General features: G+C 47.7%; 8 protein-coding genes across 8 annotated transcripts; 3 read left to right on the plus strand and 5 right to left on the minus strand.

The window, feature by feature from the left end:
- Window positions 1-44: 44 nt before the first annotated feature.
- On the minus strand, window positions 45-1,175 carry BDR25DRAFT_204994 (ISP domain-containing protein; the record flags this gene model as incomplete). The annotated part of the gene is made up of 3 exons (XM_033684447.1): window positions 45-449; window positions 550-1,041; window positions 1,092-1,175. Coding segments are annotated over 3 exons (981 nt in total), but the record flags the coding sequence as incomplete, so codon positions are not given.
- A 448-nt stretch (window positions 1,176-1,623) lies between these two features.
- Window positions 1,624-3,479, minus strand: BDR25DRAFT_292550 (Bet v1-like protein). The gene is made up of 5 exons (XM_033688665.1): window positions 2,903-3,479; window positions 2,712-2,846; window positions 2,484-2,665; window positions 2,019-2,434; window positions 1,624-1,969 (listed from the first exon to the last, which is right to left on the minus strand). The coding sequence occupies exons 1-5, from the start codon at window positions 2,987-2,989 to the stop codon at window positions 1,833-1,835; spliced, it is 957 nt and encodes a 318-aa protein (XP_033543716.1). The 5' UTR covers window positions 2,990-3,479; the 3' UTR covers window positions 1,624-1,832.
- Window positions 3,480-5,493: 2,014 nt separating this feature from the next.
- On the plus strand, window positions 5,494-8,039 carry BDR25DRAFT_336116 (beta-glucosidase; the record flags this gene model as incomplete). The annotated part of the gene is made up of 4 exons (XM_033693073.1): window positions 5,494-5,593; window positions 5,647-5,965; window positions 6,014-6,319; window positions 6,374-8,039. 4 exons carry the CDS (start codon window positions 5,494-5,496, stop codon window positions 8,037-8,039), a joined length of 2,391 nt encoding a protein of 796 aa, XP_033543717.1.
- Window positions 8,040-8,162: 123 nt separating this feature from the next.
- BDR25DRAFT_305755 (uncharacterized protein) lies at window positions 8,163-8,948 on the minus strand (the record flags this gene model as incomplete). Its single annotated transcript, XM_033690476.1, has 1 exon — window positions 8,163-8,948. A coding segment is annotated over exon 1 (644 nt), but the record flags the coding sequence as incomplete, so codon positions are not given.
- Window positions 8,949-9,240: 292 nt separating this feature from the next.
- On the plus strand, window positions 9,241-11,030 carry BDR25DRAFT_358937 (uncharacterized protein; the record flags this gene model as incomplete). Its single annotated transcript, XM_033696014.1, has 12 exons — window positions 9,241-9,303; window positions 9,456-9,581; window positions 9,660-9,666; window positions 9,706-9,792; window positions 9,846-9,916; window positions 9,951-10,097; window positions 10,168-10,217; window positions 10,305-10,376; window positions 10,419-10,451; window positions 10,496-10,645; window positions 10,678-10,729; window positions 10,854-11,030. The coding sequence occupies 12 exons, from the start codon at window positions 9,241-9,243 to the stop codon at window positions 11,028-11,030; spliced, it is 1,035 nt and encodes a 344-aa protein (XP_033543719.1).
- Window positions 11,031-11,835: 805 nt separating this feature from the next.
- Window positions 11,836-14,225, minus strand: BDR25DRAFT_358939 (uncharacterized protein; the record flags this gene model as incomplete). The annotated part of the gene is made up of 18 exons (XM_033696015.1): window positions 11,836-12,043; window positions 12,076-12,087; window positions 12,131-12,152; window positions 12,196-12,225; window positions 12,295-12,335; window positions 12,425-12,463; window positions 12,501-12,540; window positions 12,592-12,689; window positions 12,725-12,816; window positions 12,879-12,904; window positions 13,079-13,184; window positions 13,214-13,272; window positions 13,322-13,327; window positions 13,509-13,672; window positions 13,747-13,805; window positions 13,847-13,959; window positions 13,992-14,150; window positions 14,204-14,225. 18 exons carry the CDS (start codon window positions 14,223-14,225, stop codon window positions 11,836-11,838), a joined length of 1,296 nt encoding a protein of 431 aa, XP_033543720.1.
- A 200-nt stretch (window positions 14,226-14,425) lies between these two features.
- On the plus strand, window positions 14,426-16,330 carry BDR25DRAFT_235753 (uncharacterized protein; the record flags this gene model as incomplete). The annotated part of the gene is made up of 2 exons (XM_033685523.1): window positions 14,426-14,694; window positions 14,746-16,330. The coding sequence occupies 2 exons, from the start codon at window positions 14,426-14,428 to the stop codon at window positions 16,328-16,330; spliced, it is 1,854 nt and encodes a 617-aa protein (XP_033543721.1).
- A 3,532-nt stretch (window positions 16,331-19,862) lies between these two features.
- BDR25DRAFT_376418 (uncharacterized protein) lies at window positions 19,863-20,504 on the minus strand (the record flags this gene model as incomplete). Its single annotated transcript, XM_033697444.1, has 1 exon — window positions 19,863-20,504. A coding segment is annotated over one exon (642 nt), but the record flags the coding sequence as incomplete, so codon positions are not given.
- Window positions 20,505-20,796: the final 292 nt, after the last annotated feature.

Raw genomic sequence — 20,796 nt, forward strand, 5'->3', positions numbered from 1 at the left:
TTTTTGATCGTAGTAGTTAAGAGATGGAAGGATAAAATACCTTTCTCGGCTCGGCAAAAGCTCTCACTCTTCCCTCCATCCTGTTTCCCAGGGAATATTTCCATTCCAGCAAGCCTCTCCAGCTTCAGATGCGCTTTCAAAAGCGGTAAAAGAGATGGCTCCTGGAAAGGGCGGATGATCTTCACTGCTTCATAGCTTTGCTCAAGATCATTGATATGGGAAGTGAAAAGGGACTTCAAAGCCTCTTGGTCGACCGGGTCAAGAATTACAGCCTTAGTAGAGAAAACATCACACATTACAGTGCATCGACCGGCGGAGGCCGGGAGCCTGGTGAGCGTCGCCCAAATGGGGGAGTTCAGGATGGATATGACAGTCGTCGTTGGGGCGATCTGAAGGACCTGGCTCTCGCTAAGGTCCAAGTGACGATGGCGGAACATGGAGAACACATACTCCATTAACCAGCTCTTAGGACGAGCCGGGCTAGGCGTCCCAATTCCGGTGCGGTCGCTAGCCCCTGCGCGTAATATTAGCTTCAGGATTCTAACCGACACGACTGGAGGGAGACTCACCGATTGTCTTCCAATTAAATGCTCCACTCAATTCCCAGCCTGTAAGCCAAGCGCTTCCGGCTGAGATTCCGTGCTCATCTAAAAAATCGACTGTGTTCTCGCAGTCCGGTGAGTCCAAAAGCTGGCCTGCATCGAGGTTGATATGGATGAAGCCACCTCGATCTGTGCAGGTGTGTATCTTGAAGAGACCATTTTCGGATTTGTCGAATCCCTCGACATCGTCAAACTGAGGAGCTTTGACAAGGTCTCCCTTAGTATCATATGACCACCCATGATACCGACAGCCTAAGACTAGAGAAGATCCGGCCGGCTTCTTAGTAACAGTATAGGCTCGATGTCTGCAAACGTTATGGAATGCTCTAGCAATGTGATCTTTCCCGAGGATGATCAGGACTGGAAATCCAGCTAGTTCCAGGGAGATGTAGTCGCCTGGTTTGAGGAAACGACTTCGGTGAGCGATGCAAGTCCATGTCTATCGCGATAAGGTGTCTAGCTTGCAAGGTAGGTGACGATGGCCCATACCTTGCTAAAGACGGCTCGACGCTCCAGCGCGAAGAGGTATTCAGATGTCCACCAGCCATCTAGGAGATCTGGCTCCTTGGTGACTTCGATTTGGGGGTTGTTATAGAAGGAAAGAATTGGAGTTTCGGCGAATGGGGCCATGGTGATTGGTGTGGCTTGGCGCTATGTGTTTAGCTTCGTGATAGAGCGACGTGCTCGTTGTGACAAAAAAAGCGGCTATGCCAATAGACAAATAAAGAATAACGATCACTACTAGAATCGTTAGAATGTGAACGACTTCCTATTGAGGCAAACCGTGGAAAAGATAGCGAACACACTCTGGTTGGTTGAGGCTGGTGTTCTGGACCGTTAGTGTTGCCCATTCCCGGATATCTGGCTTGTCCCAAGAAATGACTGATGCAACGAAATCTCGGTGTGACGATCCAACTTCAAAACCCCTGCCATCGTCACGCGATGCGAGCAATGGATGGGTAAATATCAACCGAAAATAGGGAAGGGAACGGTAGAGTGGAGAAAGAGACTTAGCCTTTTCGGGGCAACTTGTCCCGTCCGGGCATGTGATTGGTTGGTCATGAGGAGCTTCATGCAGAGCAAGGTGAAAGGAAGATAAAGAACACCGACAAGTGAACGACTAGAAAGCTTCAAAATCCTCAGGTACCACCTGACAGTAGATAGACTTCCCCATCCGTCCTCATCGACATTACCTGCACGGAAGAAGGCGCTATGGCTTCATGGCCATGCTTACGATGATGCAGGATCGACTAGCTGCGATGCAACCACGTCGTTGCGGCTGCTGTATCCGTAGGCATTTCGGGGTTCTGGTTCCTTTTCCGTCTCATGTTGGGCGCAGACCAGCTCTAGAACGCGTTGTTGATAGTCTGGACGGGAGATTAGAATGGAACAATGCAGTGCCAGGAGAGGACGTACAAGCGACCCCCGTCTCTTTCTCTGGGTTCAAGATTCCCTCAGAGTAGACGCCCTTCTCCAAGTTCTCTTGGGCCTTCTCACAAAGCTCGAAATCCTCCATGGCTACTTGGCGGACGAATTTGAAATATTCCTCAAATTTCTCGCCCGAGGACTGGTGATAGTAATCGAACTCCATTCGGGTAATCCCAGGTTTATCAGTTGGGCAGACGCGGAATGAAGACATCCCGCCACCATACACATTCAGGGTACAGTTCGGGAAGAAATAGAGAAAGAGGCCATCGTCGGCCTTCTTCGGATCTGCAACATGCTGGGAGAAGTTCTTGTGGTTATAGACCGTATAGAATGTTGGGGGGTAGTAGACTGAGAATGAAGGATGCGTGTATTGGCAATGCAGGCATTCTTGATATCCATCAACCCTGATCCGTTAGTGAAAGCGTTTGCGATGAGAGTGGCATGTCTACTCACATGGTCTTCCAGTTGAATTTACCTTCGTACTTTACACTACGACGGTATGGAAGCTTTGTGAAATCAACCCTGCCAATAAGAGGCTTGAGATCCGGAAAGAAGTCATCGAAAGAGGGGGCATTATCCGAGATAGTCGAAAATACAAGACCAGTCTCAGTGATGTAAGACTTGAACTCAGAGCCCTATAACTACTTAACACTTGAAACGCGATCGGCCAAGCATACATACCGTATTCTCATCAAAGACTTTAATGTCTCTCAGTTCTTCAGACATTCGACATGCAACCAACGAAACTTGGGCAACCTCATAGCCCACCTTCTCACCCAGTTGGAATTTGGTCACAGGCCCGAGGAGATACCATCCCTGCGTCGAGATTAGTCTCCTAACCGGGTTTGAAAGTTTGGGTACTGTAATCATACCTTCAAGAAGACAGCCTTTCGCTCCAGCTGATATAAAGGCGAGCTGCAGTACCAAGATGCAGGAAGAGTTCGTGGTAAAGAAGCCATCTTTTCGGAATCCGCTAGGTCTGCGTTGCGTGGCACTTTGATCTCGAGGGGAAGAGTAAGGAGAGCAAGCAATTATCTATGAGAGCAGTATGGCAGTTGCGAAGGTTTCATTTGCAGCCTCCAGGAAAGGCAAAAAGGCCCACCCCTTGTCGGTTTTAGAGGTACCTGCATGCTGAACGTCATGGGACGTGGGGCTCGGTATTGGACGGTACCAATCGGATTTCCATGACGAAATGGCTTATCGAAAGCGGCCAGGAGCTTCATGATTCCCATCGCCGTTCCCACCAGAACTCGAACTAGGGTCGTTGGTCAACTGGACAGCAGACGGAGATTCGGCCGCGAATAGTCGGCACAGCTTGAGAATAAATCAAGGTTGCACAACTCATAGGTAGGTATTGGTTAGGGATCGCGCTCTCGATAGTGAAGAGGTCTGATTTCGTTCGGGCTCACAACAAGTGTGTCCCTTTCTGCATATTTGCAAACACCCAAACTGGTGTCTGGAGCCAGGCAAGAAGAGTTAGCGTCCGAAACGTCGAGACAAACTCCCCTCTTGGCTGCTTATTCATCAGCGCTAACGAAACCTGGATTCCTGGCTTGGCATCTCAAGGGATTCATGCAATTCCCGCAAGATCCCCCATTCAATCTGCATTTCCCTTATATTCTACGACGAATCCATATAGGCGCGCTGCATTATCCTTTCGTCAATGTTTGCACTCGACTAGAGCCATTTTCTTCACCAGAAAGCTTTTAATTTCCGACTATTCTCTTTCGCCATCTCTTCTCAATACCCTTAGCCCTAACGTGTACTACTATATAGAGTAGCACTACCTGTTAAAGTTACTAGCTAGGGTCTACTCGACGACGACTTGGGTTTGGCCTGACCCGGAATGGCTTGTTGAGGAAATATTCCTAGACGAATTTTAGAGCTTGAGGTGAATAGGTACTATCTATGTCTAAACCAAGAGGCTCTTTACGATCTCTTTCACTAAAGCCTTGATTTAAGCCCGCCAATACAGCAATAAAGCTAACGGAATATCTACTTCGAATACCCGCACAACAAAGTCCGAAACTACGCAGCAAGCATTGAGTCTATCGCAATTGCGAAAGTTCCGTAACTACCGGAAACAAACTTGTCCGCCAGCAGAACTCAAGAGTCCTTCAATTCCTTCCTTTACAACCCCCCCACTGCTTCAAAGAGCGTCTTTTCACTCTCCGTGCTGGTTGTCGAGATATCAAGAGACGACTTAGTACATCCCAAGGCTCTCTGGCCATTCCAATTTGCCAAACTGTGAGCTGTCCTCACACCCTTTGTCCAGTCCCATAAGAGTTAACCATTTATAGTTCAGGCCTCGCCGTCGTGGTAACCACAAGCCCGCATCACTTTTACTTTGCGAAATCCCGAGGAGCAGACGCAGTGTTCAACTAGTACGACCCCCAGTGCCGCGAAAAAGATCCGAGAGTACACTAGTAGACAGCTCCGCCACGTTTTCGACGCTATTAAAAGCCTTCACGCAGCAGAATTTTGTGCCAAGGCACTAGCTCCATGTGCTAAAGAATGTGAGACTTGCATTATACAAGTTCCCTTCCTCTACAGGCCTTCCCACGGGATGATTTCGTCAAAAGCGAATCCCTTGCGTACACCGCTACGGGTGACGTTTTCGGGAATTCGAGATGAATTTCCCTACAATGCCTTAGCAAAGTACGAGTCCGCCAGCGCGATTTAGAAGCCCAGTTCCGAGCTCTTGGGTGAGGAGAAGTTGATATTACATCTAGTAGAGACCCTTCCCGTAGAGTTGAGTGGCATCGCGAACGAGTAAGTCTGCTGCTAGTTCACATTTTGCTAAATATTTTAGCAGAATGTACTGATGAGGAATTGACAGGCTTCAGAGACTTCGCGAGAAAAAGGTTAGTGGACGAGAGCTGGCCTGTAAGGCTGATAGGGCTACTAGACTTTAAATAAAAGTTGAGCTATAGGTAGGCGTGGGAAATCGTACAGCTTTAGATTACTTTCACGAGAAAATGTCGGTTTACTAATATCTACTCGTCTGACCATTTCTATATGAGGCCGATCATAACGATCATAAATTTAAACTTTTTGATGCCTCCATTTATGATTGACGTTTGAGAAATATTTATTTTGATCTTCTTTGTCAGTGCATCCTTTACTTATTCCTTCCACTTCTTACACATTCTAGTTTTTGGGCTGATACTTGTCTGCACTAGTCTCAGGCTAAACTGCAGTCCAAATTGCATCCAGGAACCAGGATTAAATCCGAAAATGATTTGGCAAAGTCCATGCGCGCCCTTCGGATCGCATCATGATGCCAAAGGAGACTCGGATAGAACGTTCCGACAAGAGCACCAGAAGGCCCCAACATTTAGGCATCGTCATTAAAGTCCAACAACGCACCCCGGAGCGTCATCTTAAGTGCTTCTAGAAGACCGTATAAAAGCCACGAGTTATTGCGATCCTGGAAAACCGTTGTCTCAAGAAACCCGGCGCTATGCGACAGACATTTGCGCTCCTCGCATCCCTTGCAGCAATGGCGCTGTGTGGGGCAAACTCACACAGGCACTACAGCCGAGGAATCAACACCAATCGCAGTGAGCCTGTTTAGACAACCTCCGAACCAGGGCTTCTATCTAACACGTACCAGCTACGAATCTTGACTGGGATGCAGCGCGCTCAAAAGCTATCGCTTTCGTTGCGCAGTTGAATAATTTGGAGAAGGTGAACTTGGTCACTGGCGGCTTCGATGTTGGACCCTGCATTGGAAACATTGGTCCAGTCGAGCGGCTTTCTTTCAAGGGATATTGCATGTCCGATGGACCAGCGGGTGTGAACCGCGCGGATTTGGTTAGCATTTTCCCCTCGGGCATCACTGCGGCTGCAACATGGGACCGACAGTTGATGTACGATCGTGGCTTTGCGATTGGGGAAGAGTTCAAGGAGAAGGGTATCCACGTTATGCTAGGGTAATATTAGTATCTCTCTCCCGCCCAATTTCACTAATATTCCTGTAGACCATCGACTGGTCCTATGGGACGACATCCGCTTGGGGGACGCAACTGGGAGGGGTTTGGGCCCGATCCATACCTCTCGGGAGTATCCATAGCAGCGACTGTCCATGGAGCACAAGAAAATGGTGTGCAAACTTGCTCCAAGCACTTCATCGCCAATGAGCAGGAGACGCAGAGAAGTCAAACTGTTTCCGATAGAGACGTGACAGAAGCCATTTCTTCGAACGTCGACGACAGGACCTTGCATGAGTTGTATCTTTGGCCATTCGCAGAAGCAATCAAGGCTGGAACGGCGTCAATTATGTGCTCGCGCGTAATCCTCCTCTTATGTTGATGTAGAGCCTACTAATAGTAAACATATAGATATAACCGTATAAACTCTACATACGCGTGTGAGAATCCCGAGCTTTTAGAACAACTTTTGCGGAAAGAGCTTGGATTCCGCGGCTACGTTGTTTCGGACTGGTTTGCTACACATTCGACAGTTGGGTCGGCGAATGCGGGTTTGGATGTGGAAATGCCGGGCCGTATGATCAAAATCGGGAATCTGCTTCCAGCAAATGCCCCAATTTATTTCGGGGAGAATCTCCTCCAGGCTGTGGCGGGTGGCAACGTCTCCATGGAGAGGCTCGATGAGATGGTTATACGAGTACTTTCCCCGTACTTCGTCCTCGGACAGGACAAGAACTACCCCTCCATCGACCCGTCGGCTTTCGCAGTTCTGGCAGCCCATGAATTCGGCTTTCCCACGATTGAAGCGCTCAACTATTCATTGAACGATGTTTGGGGACGGGATGTTCGAGGGAATCATGCGGGCCTGATCCGTAAGATTGGAGCTGCAGGGACCGTCCTCCTTAAGAATGTGAACGACACCCTTCCGCTGAAGGCCCTAAAGAATATTGCAGTGTTCGGCAACGATGCTGCTGACATTCTCGACGGACAATCTAACCCCCCTACTGGGTACGATGTTGGTACTGTATATATCGGTGGTGGCTCGGGTCGAATCAGGCCGGAAGATCCAGTCTCCCCTTTGGCCGCTATTAAGGAACGTGCCAAAAAGGATGGAGCCCGTGTCAAAGCAATCACAAATAATACGCTCATAGCTAATGGGATTTTTACGACCATATACCCGCTCCCGGATGTCTGCCTCGTGTTTTTGAAAACATATGCGGCCGAGAGCCAGGACCGGAACTCTTTCGAATTAGACCATCACTCCTCTACCGTCGTCTCAAACACCGCATCTTGGTGTAGAAACACGGTTGTAATTACACACTCGAGTGGCGTAAATATAATGCCATGGGCGTATCATCCCAACGTCACAGCCATCCTCGCAGCGCACTATCCCGGGGAGCAAAGCGGTAATGCCATTGCCGATGTCCTCTGGGGCGACCGAGCACCTTCCGGGCATCTTCCCTATACAATTCCTGTGACAGAGGCTGACTATGGTCTCCCCATCGTCAATCTCACAAATGTGGCTGATCCCAAAGGCTGGCAATCCGACTTCACTGAAGGACAGTTGATCGACTACCGTCGCTTCGATGCTCGCAATATTACCCCATTATATGAGTTTGGGTTCGGACTCACGTATACCACATTCGGCATGGGGGCCAAACTTACGGTTCGTGCGTTAATGGACAACCCGCGGGCTGTCCCTGATCCGCCTCAATCCATATCGGTAGGGGGACACCCGGAGCTGTGGGAGAATCTAGTTGAAATTGAGACCAGCGTAACCAACACAGGCTCTCGGGCGGGTGAGGCGGTCGCACAACTCTATTTGTCCTTTCCGAAAAGCGGTGTTCCTGAAGGCACGCCTGTCAAAGTTCTGCGGGGATTCGAGAAGATTAGTATTAAGCCTGGAGAGACGAAGAAAGTGACTTTCAAGCTCAAGCGCCGGGATTTGAGCTTTTGGGATGTCGTGAAGAGCACTTGGGCTCTTCCAGTCGGCGACTTCACCGTCAAGGCAGGCTTCAGCTCCCGGGATTTAAGAGCAGAGGCCAGGTTTGCTCTAAACGGGTCTACAGACATATGACACGAGGCATTTCAGCAGATTATCGGATAGCAAAGAAACATAGACGGCGAGGGGAGGATTTAATAGGCAGGAGACGGATGATAACAAGGAAAGTAACAACATGAAAGAAAAAGCGCCTGGCCACACAGTATCCAGGGATTTTATTTACGGCTCCTTGTAAGTGCTTACATAGCATTCATAAAACTTACTCAAACTCTTCGACAGTGCCATCTACGTGAATGAATCGCTTCCTCAGCACCTTCCCCGTAACATCCACATCGATATGCGTTCCCTTCAATGACAACTCCCTCCTCCCTCGTGACTCGCTCCCACTATTAATTCCACTCCTTTTTCTCGGAGCAGCAGGATACTCGGTACAGTAGCTGGGCGGTGGGTAGTCATAGCACGGATTTGGGGGGCTCGGTGGGTCGATATGCTGATACTGCATCCAAATAAACGTCTTGTCCGGCTCCACCAAATCATACCACTCGCCGCCATTGAATTCGGGAGACCCTGCATCTACACATCGATCGATTATATGCGCAGTTCGGTTGAAACAATCCGCTCGGTCTTTGATGGTGCTAGAGATTGTCATCGTGAGGTCGATACCGAGGGGTGCGTTGTCGGCTGTGCAGTTGTCTTGTAGACGGAGCACGACGCCGTGGCCGGAGAGGAATGGAAAGCCTTCGCCCCAGTTCGCAGTGTTAGAGCAAAGTGTGTTGCGCATTGTTTGGAGGTCCGGGAGGGCACAAGCTGATTTGAAGGGACGGCGCGCGCGGTAGCATGCTTCTTGGGCAAGTGATGGATGGTAGAGGAGGGAGGTGATCACTGTTAGAGCGATTGGGAGGAACATGGTGGTCGTAGAGTTTATAGACTGAGTTGACACCGAGCTGTGAGTGATACTCAAGAGAGTCGGCAACGAAAAGAATGTCTAACCATTCATCTCGTGGGCTCTCGTGGACTTTATAGAATGATGGGAGCAATATGTTTCCGTCTTCAAGTCATCAACTCCTCCCCATTGCGTTTTCTGCCTCCGTATTTGGAATTTTGTTCCGTAAACCTAGAAGTTTAAGATATAATCAATCATATTCCTCTTTGGGACTTGACAGCTAGGATAGTAAGCGAGCACTTAATGGCTAATACTGACGCGCATGCCAAGATGGACAATTTTAACCTAGTGCTACACTTTTGGGCTTCATGCAATTAAATTAAATGAAAATGAATGGAGAACCCGGTAATTGTTATTAGGGTGTCCAATCGACCGGATTGGACAACGTCTGACAACGTGTGAGGCAGTGAGTGCATCTCACCACCTAAAATTCGTAATAGCGCACCTTCCTAGAATTGCAAAATTTAAAATAGGATACAGCTGTAAGTGTTCAAAGATTTCCTATAGAAAGGCCTGTCGTAGAGCGCACAGCGGGTCGGTGTGATGAGTCGGTCGGAGTAGACACCCTGCTTATTATTTGGAATTCAAAGAAGTTTCAGTCTCCCCGCTCTATCGCTGCAGCTGTTAGCGACAATCAGATTCTAAACAGGAAGGCTTTTTCGTGTGTCGAAATAGTGCCTGGCTGAATGAGTGAAAACTTACGATGGGATTTCAGGCTAATGCTCTAACCAATGTAATATTCAAATCTACAGATTAACGGTGGACAACATAAAGAATTGAACTGAAAGTGGAGTCCAGTCGTTGACTTTTTAAAAGTCATGAACCAGTCCAAAGATTACATTCAGCGTGTTTCTATTACGTGGCCGCACAAGTATGTTGCAAAGCGTTAAGGAACTATACAACTATACATAACCTAGTTAGAATGTTCTGCTACCGAGACCTCCTACTTTGGCCCTCTCAAAATGAATTGTGTTGCGCCCCGAAGAGAGGCAGTTTAACAGGATGGTTTGTGAAATAGTATTGGCCTAATATGCCTCCACTAGGTTAACATATTACTCCCCACATCGCCTTCAATGCTGCATCTTCATCATGACATCATGACATTGACAAGCGCTACCAACAGCCAAGCTGATATCACGGCAGCGTCACCGCCGACTTGTACCGCCAGAGCCCAATTCCAATCAGCACCAGTGTCATGGCCAATGAACACTCATGGCGACTAATATTACTTTTAACGAATATCCAGGGACTATGATTCAGTTTGAGCTTAAGTCCATACCCAGAGAGACTCCAGTTAGCCGCCTCAGTTAGTCGAAATTTTTAAGCGGACGAGGAAAAGAGCTTGAGATATGATCCAATGCATAAACTCGATTGTAGCTAACAGCTGTATGGGATAGTGAGCCGGAAGCTGTAGCAAATACATGCTTGGCTGAATGCCGACAGGGCCGCTTACTCGTAGCAGTTGTCAAGTGATGACGAAACCTATCCATTTGTGCATAGAGACCTGCCAGTATAGTAAAGATTGTAGAATTGAATGCGTCGAGGTGATGAATTGGGGGCTGTTACAAGCATGATAATCCCAGTCAAGTGGGAGTGAATTAAGGCTTCTCGGGCCAGCGTCGTTAATACATAAGAGAAAAGAAGAAGGCATGTACATACCAGGATGCCGGGAGGCCTGCCTTAATGTGAGTTTTGAAGACAATAGCCCCAGAAGGAGAATGAAACATACTATCGCACGGTTAGAGCTGATTGATGGTGGAGGGAATGGAGCAGTCAATTAGGTGGTGAGAGGCGACATGGGCAGATTGAGCTGAGGTGTAAGGTCTGTAGAGCGAGAGAGAGCTCAGAGGTAAATATATAGTACCTAAAAGAGCGCTAGTCCTAAACAGGAAAAGAGTGAGAGGAGAAGGACCTACATTTACCCTGCGCAGGGTCACGTGAACCAGTTTCACGTACAACACATACATCATGATGTTACATCTCGGTCTACTGGAGCCGTATACTTCCAGTGTCACTTTCTTTCTTTCAATCTGAGGACAGCAGGAGTTGCGGGCTCCAGCGTAGTTTTCAATTTAATATGTGTCACTAATCAATGTTGGCGCGTAACTATTGGCAATTATTAGTCGATCTGTAATATTTGCACAGATGTTCTTAGCACCCCTTAAAAAACTTTGATTTCAACATTACACAAATAACTATTAGTTAAATATACTGGCCTCTAAAGCTAATTCATAACTAACATTAGACTCCCTTAGTACAGGGGAGTTGTCAAACTGTATGTAAAAGAAGACTTCTGCTCTATTGGAACATACGCAGCTACTGTACAAAGAAGAGGATACACACTACAAGAAAACAAGGCTTCTGTACTGTAACCATTGCACAGAGACACAACCCCTACTTGTGGCAAGCAAAAATACTTTCTACAATCTTCATTTAAAAAATAAATCTACTATTAAAATTTCGCTTATGGAAAACCCCTCTGGCGGCTCCTTATTGACCAGATGCAAAGGGTGCAGCTATGCTACCATGCCTCCTCCACTTGGTCATCTGCTTTTTTTAAAAAATCCAAAAACGATGCAATGATATCTTTGATGGCGCTTAACGACGCTTTGTAGGATGGCGGAATTGTCAATACCATATAAAGGAGTTTTATCACATTTCACATGAGAAAGACGATGAATGGCAAAAGAAACGGCACTTGGTATGGCACTGCATTACACAGTTTATGACAACGAGTAGAGCAGGGCTGAGAACTTTGATGACAAGATGAAGTGCCGAGTCTATTGTCGAGGTTCTCAGGCATTTTCCCAGATATATAGCGAAGATTACATCCACTGAGGACGCTGTACTAATACCGATTATTCCCCAGGTTAAACCCTAGAGCAAGACCAATTATACTAGGGGAGTAGCCCCAAAAAGGGTTGTGCGCTAGGATGGTCTCCGGTCTTCTCCATTTTTTTGTTGACACAATCTTTCACATGATGCGATGGTGGGTGAGGCTGGCTTGTATTCCCACACTAGGAAAGGCGGTTTCGATGAACTAAGGCTTGGTAACTGGAGATTGCAGTTACTAAAGATCGTTAGAGTAGCTAGAGCTTCTAGGCATGTCATTGTATTGTTTTCCAAAACTAATTGCCTTTCGACGGCCAGCGGCCTATCTAATCTAACTTCAACCCATGTCTAGAATCCATCAGCGATGTGTCTAATGTTATTGCCAGCCCACCCTTCGGTGGACATACAGCTATCTGGGAAAGAAAACAACCCGAAGCAGACTTTATTTTATGAGACTAGAATCTATTCTCTTGGAATTAATTGTAGCTGGAAGGAATTGTGATACATTAGTTCTAGTATAAATTACTCGTTATGTTCCATACTGTCGCACGTGACCCACACAGGGTGAATGTGGGCCTTCACCTCTCACCCTTTTCCTGTGTAGGACTAGCGCTCTTTTAGCTACTATATATTTACCTCTAAGCCCTCTCGAGCTCTAGAGACCTTACACCTCAGCTCAATCTACCTAGGTCGCCTCTCACCACCTAATTGACTGCTCCATTCCCTCCACCATTAATCAGCTCTAACCTTGTAATACGTACGTGTTCGGCGACATGCATATGCGCTCGGCCTCTTCTAGCCCTGGAAATGGGTCAATGGAAGAAGTACAGAAGGGAAGGGCAAGTAGCAGACTCGATGTCGAATGGCTATGTTGCTTCATGGTATGTCTCGCACTTTTTGAAAGATTGAATTCAGCAACGTAATAGTCTGGCTCATGATCTCGAGTGAAGCTGACGAGATTCAAAGACAATTTAGCTCCGAATACTAGGAATTCGCGGGGATTTTGAAGACTTGGAAATTGTGCATAACCCTGTCGGTGTTGTTGGGGGTGTCCGATCCAGCAGTTAAATCAGGATCCTAGTGCTTGTTTGTTAACCGCGACCGCGAGGGCTGATGGATTATTGTAAAAAGCCGGTCACAGTCAAGAATTTCAGGAGAACAATGGCTAAAAGCTGCAGTAGTGCTAAAACAAGAGATATTCTTATGCAACCTAGCAATCTTCTGCGTAAACAGCATTGTTTCTTTCTTTTTGTCTTGACTTTTTGTAATATCTTCTTAAGATTCTAAATGGCTATGTTCTAGTTTTGAAGTTTGTTATTCGTCCTTTTTAGTTGTGCACACCAAGGGCTTGGTAGTGCAAGACCTATGCACAACTTCTTGATATTAGTTGAAATTCTGGCTGCAACTGGAGTTTGCAAGGCACAGCAGAAAAGACTCTCAGGCCACTGAAACTCCCCTCAATCGACAAGCGCACTTCCGCCATATAGTCCCCACAGCCGTCGATCACACAGGCAAATGACCAGGCTGTTCCCGCTATTCATACTTCGCTTCTTACCTTAAAGATAGAAATCGCATTGCATACCGCCCACTGATATCGCACGGTCAGCGCTTAATAGACGATATAGGGCATATAGAGATGAGATGCGAGCGGTCAATTAGGAGCCAAACTAGGTTGATTGCACTATAATATAAGGTAAAATAGACCTAGTCCTAAAGAGAGAGACGCTAGTCCTGAACAGGTTACTATCCAAGGATGTACGTTCACTCACTCAAGATCACGTGATATATGGTCACGTGCGAAAACTGAGAGACACCGGCTAGTCTGCAGGTCTTGGCGGTGTCCTCTAACTTTCCGTTCGGAACACCAATATCTCGGGAGTTGCTTGATCCTCCCAAGCTTGAACCTAGTTCAACAACTTTCTCGTAGTCTTTACTGGTTCAGACAGGAGAGTTTTTACCTTGCAGTAGGATCGCGGTTATCTCCCTTTTGCTCCAAAGTTACGGCACTATCTACGTTTTCCACGGTTATTAACGTCCGAGATATTAGATTTCATCTTCAATTCCATCTCATATGAGAACATGTGCCTTTTCTGGTCGCTCTATGAACTGTTGCACTTGTTGCGCTAGTTTGAGCACGTTTCTTGCCAGGAGCAACCTGTTGCCGTTCCCCACATTGGCCCTTACCCGGTCGCACCGCCTCGACCCTTGTAGAATCAGGCCCTAGGGGCGGACAGACGTGCCAAATGCCACACAAGTGCCACACCAGCGATACTGCCATGGCCGCAGACCACTATGCGAGTCTCTCTTCAATTGGATGAAGGCAAGGGGCCACAAACTTGATGAGCCCCCATTAATCCAGGAACGGAGGAGCGGCTTGGCAGGCCTATTGGCTGCGTGACCATCAAAACGTGCTCAATCTTTGCATCCTGCATTTAAAGGTGGATTAGAACCGATTCTTGCCTACGTCGCATTTTAATGCTCTCCATGGGCTCACTTATACCAAAACATCATGGCCGTCTTCAACGAGGTAGACACCCGCCTTCTGGCTCGCCAGCATATTCAAAATCACGACGGTGCGAAGAGTGTCAAGTATTACTGGGGATATCCGAGCCGAGTTGTACCATGTGCGAACGATCCTGGATCATGTGAATACCTCGATGGAGTGTACTGGATGCACACCGTGTCGATGCTCTACACATTCATACTTTGGGCGGTTATTGGTGGAATACTTCTTCTCGTCGTCCTTGTGAGGCTATTTCGACCCCATCGGAGGACCTCTGGAGCAGGAAATGATGGAAGGAACAAGCAAAGTTTCTTCTATCGAATTTGGAGATCTTTGGCTTCTGGAACCCGGCGATATCTCCTCCCTGAGGCCCTACCAGGCTTCTTTCCCAACACAACGAGACTACAAATTCTGATATTAGCAATACTCTGCGTTTATCTCACGATATTCTCGTAACTAATTTCCTCGAAGCAAGATTGCAAGTACATGCTAACTACATCCAGGTTCGTGGGCATTGTCTACAAGACATGGGTTACTCCTGTCAAAAATAGCACCAAGTTCAACACCAGAACCGGACTTGGGGGCTTCAGTGACCGTGTTGGCGCCATGGCGTACGCACTCACGCCTCTCACAATTGCCCTATCCACTCGAGACTCCATTCTCAGTCTTTTGACTGGAGTACCGTATCAGCACTTTAATTTCTTGCATCGGTGGATTGGACGTATCATTCTTATCCAGTCTTTCATTCACACCATTGGCTGGACTATCATAGAAGGGAGGCTCTATCAACCGCAACCAAAGGTCTACAACAACTTTATTAAACAAACATATATGGTGTGGGGTATTGTGGCGCAGGGCTTCATCACCTTCCTCTGGCTTTTCAGCACGAGAAGAGTGATTCGATGGACTGGGTACGAATTCTTTCGAAAATCCCATTTCGTGGTCGCTGGGCTATATTTAGGGGCCTGCTGGGGTCATTGGTCCCGACTGGCGTGCTGGATGATCGCCTCTCTTGGACTTCTTGGCATCGACTTAGGGCTTCGGATTTTACGAATGTGTCTGATACATCTTGGATACAAGGATGGTAACAGTGGCCTAGGATTCCGCACTGTCCAATCCAGGGTCGACGTATTCAAGGACCCCAGTGGAACTATTCTCCGCCTTTCTTTTACGCATAATCATGAGCCTTGGAAGCTTGGCCAACACTACTATCTCACATTTCCATCTCTGAGTATCTGGCAGTCTCATCCGTTTACGCCTGCATCGGTACCTCCAACCGCTCTCGTGCCACCAACACATACCTACATCATCAGAGCGCGTAGCGGCGAAACGGGAAAGCTTGCTGCGTTAGCTGAAGCCAGCTGCAGGGAGGACGAAAATTCCTTCCAGACGCCTGTTATCCTAGTTGGTCCATATGGATGCTCAGTTGTCGACAATGAAGTCTCGAATATTCTTGCCATTGCTGGTGGAACCGGCATCTCATTCACGCTTCCCATTATTAGGGCCGTACTCGCGGACCCATCTTCCCATGCTCAGAATATTGAAATGGTCTGGGTGGTTCGGCACGTTGAGAATCTCACTTGGATTGCGTCGGAGCTCTTAACTCTGAAATCCCAGCTTGGACTACCGCCATCTACCACTCAGGATTCGGATGGTGACATCAAAGAGATAAGAAATGTTTCTCACCATGTAGTACACTCTACGAAACACTTCCGGATCCGGATCTTCGTTACGCGCTCTTCAAAAACTGCAACGCCGCCAGCCCAAGAAAAAGATATGGATATCTCGTCAACATCATCCGTAGCCTCGGCAACTGGCCATTATCACGAACCCCGAGAATTGCTAAAACCGCACCCCATGTTCAGCATCTCGTATCTTAACCATGAGCGCCCTTCGATATCTTCAGTTATTCATAAATTCATCGACCAAACTGTCTCAGAGGGCCGGACACAAGTCGTGGCTTCCGGACCCCCAGACCTTGGAACCGATGTTCGCGCTGCGGTTGCAGCGAGGAACTCGGTAGGGGGAGTCTGGAGGGGAGATGAAAGAGCTGATGTTGAGTGTGTGTGGGATGATCGGATGGGTTAAATAGCTCGAGACCTTACTATACCCATTTTCTAAATACTTTCAACAGCTAAGCGACTTTGATGGAGCGATTGTGTCAGATCACCCTATGAACTGTGACTTTAAGTAAGAAGCGCTGGATTAATTTTCCCTGAATTCGAGCCCGCTATCGCACATCACGTCGTACGAGTGAAATACTCACTCTTTAAGGCTAGTTCCTATTTCGTACACCCCATAGTCACCTCTGAGCTCTTTCGGGATCGTCAGACCTTACACTCTCTTCAAGGGATATGCACGCAAATGATCCGCCGTAAACAACTGTTTGAAAATTCATCTAAGACTGCCGTCGAAGGATTTCTTGACGAAATTTGGATCCTGAAGCCGGAACCACTGCCATATTGTTAAGTTCGTCGGTACCTACACCGATAAGTCATATTTCGGCCTGTTGGGGGTTTCATAAGGAGATATTAATATTGCAACTTAAACATGGTCTGGCAGAAATTCAAAAGCCATGTTGTATATATTCAACCAGACATACCGTCCATCCTTACTATTTGTTACCCCTTTATAACCATAGGCCCAATCTCGGGCGGGAACGACAAAACGTCGGGGCTATAAGTAGTTTCCCAGGTAGCATAAGTGCATGGGAAACCGCTCAGTGTCTAAAAGGGGACGCGTGACGTGAACTAAGATATTGCAGAGCATATCAAGGCCATTGGGATAGCCGTAGAAGTCTCCGGGGAGTGGATTCGTTCGTGCTTACGATTGATCCAATCTATCCCGTCAGTTTGTGCAAGGGTTGAAGAGCCGCATATATCAGTAAACCGCATACGTCCCATAACTACAGTGATGCCATTGCAGGTTCTAACATGGTATGGTAGATGTGGCTGGCAATTACTATAGTAAATGGATTGCAACATCTGGCTGATGCCGCAAACTGGAATTATGGGTTTTAAGGGCGCTAAATATCACCTAGAGCCTGAATAGTGACCATAAATCTCCGGGGAAAGACCCTCGGATTAAAGTAACTTCGATTAAGAGAATACATGTGGAACGGAATTTCGATTGCCCATCCAGGTTGGACGGCCCTCGACCAGAACTCTGGAAATATCGTTTCCGGGCCGTAGACATCTGAAAAGTGAGTACTCGAGATCTGTCCTCGTTTCGGTGGTTGAGCGGACCTTTCCGACACAGTATTTAGTACCGCTCGAGCTGGATGAGCCGCGCGATCCTTGGGTAAATGAAGCCATTGCTTGGAGCCTGTCGTGTTCCTTCGATGCAAACTTCACTCGAGTGGTTGAGTGTATTCCTGATCGCCGTCGTCGAATTCTCGAGAAATTTTGGACAATACTAAAGACTGCTAATAACAGTTCATGAGAAAAAAAACCCACTGGACAGTCACTTACCAGACATTCTGAGAGCTGGGCTTTTAGTCAAGTGAAGAATCATCAACCCAAGGGTCGTATCCAGCAACCGATGCTCTCTCAGCACACTTCGACAGAACAACAACTTATCCTTACTGCCTAGCATCCACTTAATCAGAGCCTCAATCCCGAAGCTTCCTGAGACTGTTGCGGAAACCCTCCTGTAGGATATTTTACCCTTCTGGATATTTACCATTGGCTCAGGAACACGTTCATGAATTCCCACGATATCCTAGAGAATATTTTCCTTGTACGCTGAAGTATCATGTTCGCCTTGTTATATTTTGAATTGGGTTATTTGTAGGAACTTAGAGAAGGAATCGATTTTATTAGCATAAGTGCGCAACTCCTCCCGCATAGCCAATACCATTAGCGATTTCGAAGAGGCCTTTGGCGACTTTAAACCCAGTGACTTTAACTGCTAGAATACCTGAGGTTACGCTGATCGAATCTATTATTGAAACTGAGGCTGAGATATGTTTATTGACATGCTACGAGGCTGTGGGTAGAAATTACGTTGACAGGCTATTGCGCCTTATCGTCAATGAACATGAAAGTAATGCTGAGTATTTCTTACTGTAGGGTGAGAGGAACTATGGTGACAGACTACTGTTTCTTCACTTTTCAGCTATCTATAGAGGGTCTCAGAGCATCAACCCCATCATGCATTGGGGACAAATCGCAAAGGCAAAAGAGGGAATATCAATCAACTCAAGTTCTTCCCACCACGATCAAGCTGCACGAACACAACAATAGAGCTTGGAAGCATCTGAGAGTTCGAAGGTTTCCAATACACTCAGTGTCCATCCTTTGCAAAGGTTTTCATTCTAGTTTGTTCAATGAATTGCATTCCCTTTTGATGTTTGTACAAAGTCACCTCCGAGTTCTCGAACTTTGTCATCTGTATTACCCGCTTGCATCTCCTCGATCCCTTATGTCTAGCAGGACGAACGCGACTCCTTAGCACCTTATTAGGAACTTTTTAGTACCTTCACCATTGTTCATGGATTGGGTATTTAAACATGCACCTGTATAAATCGGTTTTAAACCCCAGACCGATTTTATTGGCGGGGGAATATGCTTTAATAACCGAGGAAATATCTCTCACTATACTCAAACGTCCTTGTCTAGGAGTCTCCTTCAGCTCGTATCAAAGTAGCAGTACCTGGTACCAACCCCCCTCTTGTTCCTCATCCACCTAACCCCCTGCACGCGGGTTTTTACAATACATTATCGAGGGGTGCGCCGCAAATAACACCCCACTGTACCCTTTAGGTCCAATTTAGAGACCCCAAACAGCCATTGAAAAGTATGCACCGCCCTATATTCGTCGATTTTCTCTCCTTTCAACTTTTCCAGCTCGATCTTGTGCGCCGGCGTTACGATATCGTACGCATAGACGAGAATCAATTATCTGAAGATTTGAAACCTGTCTGTCAGGCTCATAAGTTCAACAGGCAATAGGAACCACAGCAACCTTAGTTCGCTCAATCCCCAATTCCTTCGACCGGCTGCCCTAGCTTAAGCGGACAGGTCTTGCCGTCTAACCCAGCTGGCGTCATGCACTGACTATACTACAACGTCGACTGGGTCGGATCCGACATGTCTAGCGTGCTGGCTTGCTCAGTGGAGGAATGCATAGAAGCGCGGCACACGGTGAATCAATACAATGCGACGAATAAAGCGGGTGTATGAGCTGCGTATGTGCTAGCGTGGGGAAATACGGCAGTGGCGTTGATATAGGTAGATCGACGAAGTAACTGTTTCTTGACGTATAAGGTAGAGGGGTATATTATGAAAGTGATCGACGTGGAGGCTGTTGGAGTTTGTTAGGAGGGAAGGTGTCCGCAGGTTGAGCAGGGGTCGAGAGGGTAGTGAGGGGTAAGAAGGGAGGGTCAATGAATGACATGGCGCTGGAGAGGGGATGGCTGTCACGCAGGCTAACTACTTACACGCCACTTTCGGACAGTATGAAACGCTAATTCTGAATCCTGACACGAGAGCAGCGCATGCGACAGCTTCCATTGCAGGATATTATAAACAGTTCTAGAGGGTGTCTCCTATAACCTCTTGGCGGTATTAACCACTAGACCTCATCCCTCCTCCTCCCCTTCCTTTCCCATCCCATCTCCTTACCCCCAGCCTTTGGGACACCTCCCCTCCAAACAAATCGCCACAACCTCTACCCCCCTCTTATTCGCCGCCCATCCCCCAGCGTCAGCCTTATACTTTAAAAAACAATTACTCGGCCTCGCAGATTCTAGCAGCGCTAAGGAGGCATTGACCCACGAAGGCACGAACGAGGCTCCTACACAAAGCTTCCCATCCGTAGCATTGTATTGGTTTACAGTATGGCAGGCTTCTATGCAGGAGGACAGGGTGGGTGTGAGGGCAGCGACGAGGTCGGAGCCGGTCCAGTCAATAGCGCAGTGAAGGGTGTAGGAGACTGTGGTTATGGTGGAGAAGAGTGTTTGATTGTTGGAGGTAGGGCAGCCAGTTGTAGGGATTGCAAGGAGGGTGGTGGTGTTTTGCTGTGGACTAGGGCTGAGGGTTTCGGTGGTGTTTTCTGGTGGGGGTGGGGGTGCACATGATGTTTCAGCTGGACTAGAATTGGGATTGGCAATGTTTGCGGCTCCTGTTTTGTTCGAAGTAGTCTGCATGGCTTTCCCAATGAAGCCACCTGCTAGCCCTGAAATAATTGCGATCAGAAGTGAGAAGACGAGAAGGAATGGCCAGCGCGTCCACCTTCCCGTCCTGTCTCTAGCCTTCGCGTCACCATTCCCACCTGCGACCGCCCCAGGTTCGAGGACATATTTCGGACTAGAGTCTAGGATAGAGTAGAGCGGGGAGTATTCCTTTGGTATGGCCAGGGCTTCCGGCAGCTGCGAGGGCTGGTAAATGGGAGATGGGGTCCGTTTATGGAACGGGAACTGGGGAGATGGTTAATGAAGTGGGATGGAGGAAGATGGGGCTCGGACTAGAGTGGCTTCCATTCTCACACACAGCGCGCATGTCCGGTCCGGGCGTATTCGGCCTGCTGAAATGCGCCGCGTTTAGCGGGCCCAC

This window comes from Lindgomyces ingoldianus (genome assembly GCF_010093535.1).
Source record: "Lindgomyces ingoldianus strain ATCC 200398 unplaced genomic scaffold BDR25scaffold_31, whole genome shotgun sequence".
Lineage (NCBI taxonomy): Eukaryota > Fungi > Ascomycota > Dothideomycetes > Pleosporales > Lindgomycetaceae > Lindgomyces > Lindgomyces ingoldianus.